Genomic DNA, 9,621 nt, shown 5'->3' on the forward strand with positions numbered 1-9,621 from the left:
ATTCGTCGAATCTAGCTGCCCGGTGTCCGGGTAAGATGGCGGCGGAAGAGCAGTGCTCGGCACCACCTCGATGGAAGTCGATATCTTTAACGCACGTAGAGTATCCAGCTGGTGAGTGTAATTTTTGATTCTTTGTTTTTTCCCTAAAGCGATTCACATCGACGAACAGCACTTTGTCTTTGCTCTAAACGCTGTGTAAGGTTTTACAACTGAATGGACACGACTAAGGGATTGCTTGCCAAATAGTGATCCCATAGCAAAGCGTGCCTACTTCGCTCAGGCGATCTGTTTTTTTTTCTTCTCCCTTCTTCTTTTTCTTTCTCCACTCATATTCCGACAAATCCGACCTCCTGCTTTGTGATTGGCTCAAATTCCGTGTCCGGGCATAATCATAATTCGTGGTATTATGACTTGCACTCTACGCTAACCCAGGGAGGTGGTATGCTGCCAGCCAATCCCACAGGAGAAGGGCGTGGTTAAACGGAAGACGGGTGAGATCGAAAATAAGGACCGCGGGCAGTTTAATTAGAGCTGCCGAATTGTGAATTCGATTCGCGCATGCGCGTTTATATCGTACTCTCCCTACTGTGTCTGGGACTCCCTTTAGCTAAGCGTTAGACATTTAACAGTTCATAAAACCTGCGCATATTCTCACAAAAAAAACCACCTCAAAAGTATCGCCTTGCCACTTCTGCAGTTCTATTAATTATATATATATATTTTTAATACATTTACTTTCTAGTCCTCACTTTGGAGGAACGCCATCTCTGGAGTCGGCTAGCTAGCCGGCTAACTTGCCAAACTGTTTTTTTTTTTTTAAACGTCATTAGCTTCCCTGCTATGCTAGCCGTCTTTATAAACGTTGTATCGTCAGTTAAGCCCCGCCATGATGCAGCAGTCGCGTTCAAATCTCAGCTTGTTGCCTGTCTGTCATTTTGTTTGGAAAAAACTAATTTTAAACGCAGAAAGCCGTGGGTATTTAAGCGGTTTCTCATGAGCTAGCTCGCTAGCACGTAGTGCTCTTGTTGTCCTTATTATCACATCAAGACTACCCATAAACGAAAGAACACCGCTCGTTTTATTTATTTATGTTAAATATTTTAACTGTAATGGTGGTGCTTGTTGTTTTTTTTGGACACTACCTGAGGAAGGTGTGGCCAGACAGGCTGTATACTACCACAGTATCGAGCAGTATGTCAAAAATCGTGCGTCCCATAAAGGCTCAAATTGTCTTTAGCCACGTATTTACCCTCACTGCATTATTACTATGTAGTGCTGTAGTCTACGGAGTTGTCATGTAGGCATAAAGACCCGAGAAAGCCACCGGTGGTACCGTAGAGCTAGGTTGCGGTTTCGGACGGTAGCCAAGCAGCGGGATTCCCTCCCACGTGACCGCAGATCAACACTGAGCTCATGGTGGTGGGAAGCGGGTTTTGTCCAAGAGGAGGCTGTAGTCGTCCCAATTATTATTAATATTCTTTCATTTTATTTTAGGAAGGCTATAATAAGACAGACTGAACATCCTGGGACATGAAATGAGGACACGGAGCAGGAGGAGGATTTTCTCAGTGTCATCAGTTCTGTGTACACGTTTGTGTCTCTTCGCTGAAACCTGCTTGTCCGTAGTCTTTACTTCTCTTGAGTTCTAAACCAGACTGATCACGCGTCCTACGTGTCGGATTGCGTGACGAAGATCTTTAAGACACAAGTCCTCAACCCTGGTTCTGGCCCTGCTGGTCAAAGAACCAATGGGTGGTCCTCTTTAAACCTCTAGTATACTGCGTTTGTTTTTTCCCCCCCTGTGTACACTAGCATGTGTGCACAGTCGTACGCGTAGCTTTTCAAAATATACTCTATTTAACTCCTCCTGGCCTATACGAGTCAGTAGAGAGCAGTAAAGCGGGTCTTCTGGTGCGAAAGACGACAACGAAGAAGAATCGCAACAACACGAAGAACGATGCTTGTCGATTTAGCACCCGTATACAAATCCTTATACTCTTTAAGGCTAGAATTATACGGATGCGGATATTTTCTCACCTGCACTCGTTTCTGTCTCTTCTGTTTTTTTTCTTCTTTGACTACCTTGAGAATCAACGGCCCTGGGTCATTGTCGCCACCTTGTGGAACAACTAAATAGTGCAGAAGAATTAAATGCGTATGTGTGCGTACCGTTTGCGCGTACTCTGCTGATGACGAAATTTGTGTCACACGTACTGTACACTGTTCCTGGCATACGCGTAAAAAGTGAGGCATACTTTATGCTTAAAGGGTCATGAAAACGCCCTTCCTGATCCCCTGTCCTAACTCGTTAAGTGGAATCGGGCCTCATGGTTGTTTACTTACAAAAGCAGTTTCCGTGAATGCCTAATGCCAGTTTATTGCTGTGCAGAAAGGTACAGGATGATCCACAAAAACAATTACTGTGCAGTAAGACACGGAATTCATCTAACTCAGTACCAGACAAAGAACTTGATGCTTAGTGGTCAAATAAAGACAACGTTAGCACGGACGATCCTAAATGACTATGTAATTAGCAGGAAAGAAAACGCGTGTATAGTAAGAATCTAACGTAACACCAAGAACACAAGAACGACTGCATGTCTCTACGCATAGATAAGAGGACATGATCGCAACTTCATTTCACTCCAGCGCAGGTGCCTTAAATCAGTCCTGATAGCGTACGACTCCCTTAAGCCTAAAGCATTCCTTACTCCCTTAGTAGTTGGGCCTTCAAGGACATCTCTCAACAACCTAACACACGCAGGCCGAAATGATAAGAAGCAGATGTGCTAAAACTTCTAGCTACCGACATAATGCGTGACTACAGAATATAATGCAGGATTAACTAACGGATAAATGATTAACAAATCAAGGATGGCATCAAATTAAATTATTCACGTTAATAATTTGCAAAGATTACACACAGGATTACAACGTACGTTTTTTTTTTTTTGTTTTTTTGGGGGGGGGGTTTACCCCAATTTTGTTGTTGCGGACAAAAATAGTAGCTATCCTTCCATTTTCTGTACCGCTTATCCTACACAGGGTCGTGCGAAGCTTGGAGCCTATCCCAGGGGACTCTGGGCACAAGGCGTGAGACTCCCTAGCTGGGGTGCCAACCCATTACAGGGCACAATCACGCACATTCACACACTATGGACAATTTAGAGACGCCAGAAGTTATGTGCTCGTAAGCGACTAATTTAGTGCCACTGCGACCAAAGGCAACCAACGCAGAACTTCTTGCGGTGTGAGAAATTGTGGATTAAAATCTCAGACCAATGCGATGTCGCTCGCCTAAAATCCACAAATAGGAGAACATCCTGGGATTATAAATCTCATGGGACGGCAACAAACACGGATGTAGGAATGGAAAAGCGTACACGACGATACTGACTTGCTAAAGTATGTTACCGTGTGCGATGGCAACCTCATATCTCCAAAAACGATGACATTAAAAGGAATAATATCTTTGATAATGTTATATTCTGTTTAACAATATCTTTATTGTCCGCCAGATGGCGCTGTTTGACTTGGCTGCACTTCATTCAGATTAATGTTGTAGCAGCACAGAGTAAATCAGATTAATGTTCTAGCAGCAGGATTAAATTCAAAATGCTGTTAAAGGAGCGCTGTAGCAGCACGAAGCAATTCTCCAAAATTCTCACCGACTCTGGAGTTTTCTCTACAATGATCATTTGTGGAAAACTACAAAAATGAACTTCAACTCCGCTGTTGATCCAAATGCATTGAAATGTTGCACCTGGGAGATACATTTCCCACAATGCAATATTGAGGAGGAATCTGCCTTTGCTGCTTGCGTGTGAAAACCTGATGTTGTTTTGGGTCACATTTATGCAGAAATGTCGAAAATACTAAAGGGTTCACAAACTTATAAGCACCATTTTAATATATTTTATATACAATATATACACCTAATAACGCTAATGCTGGGTTTATTTATTCCTTTATTTTTAACGAACAGGTGATCTGGCAGGGCAGATCCTGGCATATGCCAGCCTGCTGCCGATGGCGATCCTGGTTGGCTTTGTCACGCTCATCGTCTTCAAGAGAGAGCTGCATACGGTGAGTCTTCTTACAGATGTGGCCATTGAAAATGTGCCTGAAAGGAACAAGGATCCTGCGATTTCATGCGTTATCCCGCGTGTGTTGCGGGTCCAGGAAAAACAAGACCAGTAGGGGGCAGTCATGTTTCATTTGAACAAACGCTGCTTGCTAGTCCGTAAAGTAGTTCTGCTAGGACGTATACTTTACACACATGTATTCTTTTACCAAGCGAACGGTGCTGTTGTTTGAAGGCTTTTACATGAACTAACTCCGAATCGAATCTTTCACTCGCAGATCTCGTTCTTTGGCGGTTTGGTGATGAACGAGGGGCTAAACTGGTTGCTGAAGCACATCCTACAGGAGCCCCGCCCATGTGGAGGTAAGGCAGGGGCGCGTTCTTCATACGTGGCTTACCGAATCAACTGGATTGGATTGTTGTCGAGTTAAAAAAATAAATAAATAAAAAATAAATAAAAACCACATCTTGAATCCGTCCGTTCTTTGAAACGGGTTATTAGACTGTTGTTGTTACCAAGACAACAATATACCATTTTATGTGCTGTTATTTCAGGAGGCCACACGACAGTAACCACAGAGTACGGCATGCCGTCCAGCCACTCGCAGTTCATCTGGTTCTTTGTCGTTTACTTTTTCCTCTTTCTTTATTTAAGGTAGGTCGTTATCAAGGTCGGTATCATGCCTTTTGAATTAAGACATAGGACACAAAATTAGGCAAAGGTGCACTGGGGTATAACATTTTAGATCTTTCTCATATTGCATGCGTTAATCTATACAGCAAGAGAATTAACAGTACATGAAAAATAACAGAACACATTCAGATTAAAAACCCAGATAAGGACCGATGAGAATAAAATGATCCTCGCTGTAAACCATCTCTAAAACAAACCTAGACCTATTTATTTATTTTCTCCTGACAGAATGCACCAGACAAACAATGCCAGGTGTGTGGAGTTGTTATGGAGACACGTGCTGTCGATCATCCTACTGGGCGTGGCTTTGTCGGTGTCGTACAGCAGGTAAGGGTTGTGTTTGTCGTAATAGTTGTTCTAATATTGCGTTTATCGGTCGAGGTGTTTATCATTTGTTTGTTTGTGTTTACAGAGTTTACCTTCTCTACCACACCTGGAGTCAGGTGATATACGGGGGTGTAGCTGGAATGGTGGTCGGCGTGGTCTGGTTTTTCATAACGCAGGAAGTGCTGACGCCGATCTTTCCCAAGATAGCAGCCTGGTAATACACTCGCGTTCTAATCCGTTACATCAAAACTTTTATTGATTAAAATCTGATGTGTAGTATTTGAATTTGTAATAGAAGTATTGTGACCTGTATTATTAGTTTCAGTTTTGTTCATCGCAAGGTGTAGCTTTAAAAAAAAAAAAAAAAAAAAAAAAAAATTATATATATATATATATATATATATATATATATATATATATATATATATATATATATATATATATATAATATATATATATATATATATATATATATATATATATATATATATATATATAATATATATATATATATATATATATATATATATATATATATAATATATATATATATATATATATATATATATATATATATATATATAATATATATATATAATATATATATATATATATATATATATATATATATATATATATATATAATATATATATATATATATATATATATATATATATAATTTTATAATTATTATAAAAAATTATTCTTGATTCTGATTGGTCAAAAGGTGTTGATTAGTTTTCTGTATACTGCCGTGGCTGCAAGGCCAATCACAGGTTTATACTGTAGTGCTTGAAAGTTTGCACTCCTGAGGAGCGTAACAATGGTCTTGAATTTCCTCCATGTGTACACAATCTGTCTGACTGTGGATCGCTTTGGAGTCCAAACTCTTTCGAGATGCTTTTGTGAGCTTTTCCATCCTGATGAGCGTCAACAACTCTCTTTCTGAGGTCCTCAGAAATCTCCTTTTGTTCGTGTCATGATACACTTCCATAAACGTATGTCGTGAAGATCAGACTCTGACCGATCCCCGTTCTTTAAATAAAACAGGACGCTCGCTCGCTCACACCTGATCGTCATCCCGCCGATTGAAAACACCTGACTCGAATTTCACCTTCGGATTAACTGCTAATCCTGGACGTTCACAGAAGTTTGCCACTCACACATGTAACGTGAATAATTTTCCTCAATAACTAAACGACTAAGTATAATATTTTTGTCTCGTTTGTTTAACTGGGTTCTCTTTGTCTACTTTTAGGACTTTTGTGAAAATCTGATGGTGTTTGAGGTCATATTTCTGCAGGAATATAGAAAATTCTAAAGGGTTCGCAAACTTTCAAGCACCACCGCATAAATGTGCTCGTCCTAATGCGTTATTTTTATCGTTCCTACTTAACACGGGGATTTGTATGGCGCTCGTTCACTAACGTTTAAATGGATATAAACGGGTTAACTGTGTTGTTCTTTAATAAACAAATAATTGTCAGTGCGGGTGAATTGCTGTGGTATAAGAGGAATAAAACTTCTGGGGGCGCGCTGCTATTAGGAAACTCTTTCTAACTCTTTCTTTCTCTCTCAGGCCCATATCAGAGTTTTTCCTAGTGAGGGATACGAGTCTCATTCCTAATATTCTGTGGTTCGAGTACACGGTGACCAGATCAGAAGCCAGGTAACCTTCACCTGTTGGTTATTCGTGTAATCCATTCTTCTGTAGGATTATTTAAAAAAAAAAAAAAAAAAATTTTTTGTCTTTTCTCCCGTTTGAACGTTTACCATTCAACCAGCCACTTTTGCTCTATTACTTGAAATTCTACTTAAAAAAATTGTCTACATTTTTGTACTTAAAATTCTGCTGACCTTTGACCCCAATGTTCCCTCATGCAGAAACAGACAACGAAAGCTGGGAACAAAACTCCAGTGATCCGCACTCACGGCTTCTTCAAACTGACAAAAAAAAGAGAAAAGGACCACAAAAATGCACACACACTCTCATTCATACACACACACACACACACACACACACACACACACACTCCTACATTCTAACACACTGGAGATTGAACGTCTGAACTGTCCGGGTTGAGGCTTTCCGTTTTCAGGCGGACCAAAAATGAGAGTTCAATCGAGAGGTCAAAGGGGCGGGGCCTGCGTAGGGGATCAACCCTCTCCTCTCGTCATCTCTTTCCGATGCATGCTGACCGTGCAAGAGGCGAAGCTATTTAACAAGAAACGTAATATATATATATATTTTAACCATTAACGCACGAGGGTACCTGGTTTAAAATGGGAGTGAGGGAAAAAGAAATTTTTTTTTTCTTTTTAAGTGACATATAGCTGGTTTTTGTTACAGCATGACATTTTTTTTTCCTTTTAGAAACTGTGTAATGGGGAACATATTTGGGTAGGGATTTGTAGCAGAAAAGGAAAGAAGTGAAGGGGGAAATGTAATTTTTTTTTTTTTTTTTTTTTTTTTTTTTTTTAAATGGGCCCCCAGATTCTTATATTTTGGAAACGACTTTCCATATTCTGGTAATATGTAATATCAAGTAAAATAATTTGCACTTTGAAGCAGAATGGAAAAAGAAACATTGTATTCTTACTTAACACTAGTTAACATCAGAGGAAATGAACTTTTAATTTGCTTCCTTCTTCGTCCCGTCATGATTTTCATTGCTGTAATGTAAAACTTCCCATGCAGATCACTTAAAATGATTGGTCCACTTTCACACGAAGAGCTCTTATTGGTCAGAAAAGTGTATACAATTATTATTATTTATTTTTTATTTTTAATTATTTTTTTTGATCATTAGGTTGTGTTCCGCATACGTTTGCCTTCGGAAGCATTTCTGTTTTCTCTACCTTTAAAACATCGACAGCCGAGTTGATCACGAGCCACTGAGCTGAAGCAGGTGTCTTCGAATCTCCTAGTTCTGGGATTGAGAACTGTTCCGTATTTTATGCCCCGTATGTTTTAAAAGGTACTTTTATTGTCGTCGGGGACTTTCCCTCCAAAAAGTAATATTAATAAAAGTTTACCTGGCCATTTAGCAGCTTTGTTTCACTCCAGGGAAGCGAAACTGCGTAACTCTACAACTATAATCCTCATCCGTAATCGAGCAGGTACACTGTGAGCGCCTGCACAGGGACAAAATTCCATGGTTTACACTGCAATATGTTCAGATGCTGTTTAAATAGAGCATTTTTTTTTCTTTCTTTCTTTCTTCTTTTTCTTTCTTTACTGAAGACTGTACATTTTAGACGTACAGGATAAACGATCTTAAAGAAAAACAATAAGGAAACTCGACCAACTCCGAGCTCGAAGGACTTTTAATTAAGAGGTGTGAATTTGGGGGCATCAAAAACGATATGCCTAAAAGATTTATTTCTCCAAACTTGTAAATGATCCTATACTTTGGATGAGAAGTGTGGAGGGAAATATGGAACGATTTCCTAAATTATCTGTGCATTATTGGAGTTTCTCCAGCAGACAGGGGTCAGGAATTTTGGGACAACAGTGACTGGGCAGTAACTTATTCCCTCCGTTTTTCTCATCTGATGGACACTAAGCCACCAATCCTAAAACGTTCCACTTTTTTCGGTAGCATTAAAAAGTAAAATCTTTCAAGACCATCAGGTGAACCGTTTAGCATGTGGTGGTGATGGCGATGCTGCTCTATAGCTACTATTCCTACAAAGAATGTGCCCGTGATGCGATGACCATAAGTCGAAGGGTCATTACAGAATAGTGCTTCTTCTAGATTTTTCTTTCTTTTAATTTTTTTTTTTTTTTTTGTGTAATTCATATCAGGCTGAATAAACTGGATTTAGTAGAGTATGTCTGTTTCGCATCTGTTTATGGAAAAAGCAGTGGGTTATCTTGGGCGGATGACGTCCCAAACACCATGTCGGTGGTTTTACGGACTGTCGATCCAGCGTTAAAACGTCTTATTAAAGGAACCGATGTGAGATGCTTCCAGGTCACTAATTATATGAAGTCCAAGAGGATATAGAGCATATTGTCCTTCCTACATGCACACTATTTTTGTGTCCTAGTGTTGTTTTTGTACCCTCATCCAAAAACCCTTACCATTTTTAAGGGCTGTTCCTTTACTTTTAGCAGCTCAGTTACCGTTTCTTTGATTGAGGGTCAATTAATCATCATAAATATCAACAATCACCGATTGTTCTGGAATCTCTACCAGCCTACAGAATTCATCTCTGGCCATAATCCAACACGGCTGCTCTGGAAAATCGGTTTACGTGATTAGTGGAATGTTATTAGAACTGGAACTACGTTTATGTTTATGTTTATGGCACGTGGCAGACGCTGTTATCCAGAGCGCCTTACGTTTATCTCATTTATACAACTGAGCCATTGAAGGTTAAGGGCCTTGCGCGAGGGCCCAACAGTGGTAGCTTGGCAGTGTTGGGGCTTGACCTCCTGACCTCCTGATCAGTCACCCAGAGCCTTTAACCACTGCCCCATTATCCAACTAAATTATGCAAATTATGTAA

At 39.9% G+C, this 9,621-nt stretch overlaps 1 protein-coding gene across 1 annotated transcript; it reads left to right on the forward strand.

Annotated features, from left to right (window-relative positions):
* dolpp1 (dolichyldiphosphatase 1) lies at positions 1-8,941 on the forward strand. Its single transcript, XM_017493179.3, has 8 exons — positions 1-111; positions 3,986-4,086; positions 4,363-4,447; positions 4,640-4,739; positions 5,007-5,105; positions 5,191-5,319; positions 6,686-6,775; positions 6,991-8,941. Exons 1-8 carry the CDS (start codon positions 36-38, stop codon positions 7,025-7,027), a joined length of 717 nt encoding a protein of 238 aa, XP_017348668.2. The 5' UTR covers positions 1-35; the 3' UTR covers positions 7,028-8,941.
* The last annotated feature ends 680 nt before the right edge of the window (positions 8,942-9,621 follow it).

The sequence above is a fragment of the Ictalurus punctatus genome, chromosome 18 (assembly GCF_001660625.3).
Source record: "Ictalurus punctatus breed USDA103 chromosome 18, Coco_2.0, whole genome shotgun sequence".
NCBI lineage: Eukaryota > Metazoa > Chordata > Actinopteri > Siluriformes > Ictaluridae > Ictalurus > Ictalurus punctatus.

Excerpts from the sequence above, each read along its gene's own strand:
- dolpp1 (XM_017493179.3), top strand. The coding sequence starts at position 36 with ATGGCGGCGGAAGAGCAGTGCTCGGCACCACCTCGATGGAAGTCGATA. Across the intron at positions 112-3,985 it reads GCACGTAGAGTATCCAGCTG|GTGATCTGGCAGGGCAGATC; the intron begins GTGAGTGTAATT and ends TTTAACGAACAG. Across the intron at positions 4,448-4,639 it reads GGAGCCCCGCCCATGTGGAG|GAGGCCACACGACAGTAACC; the intron begins GTAAGGCAGGGG and ends CTGTTATTTCAG.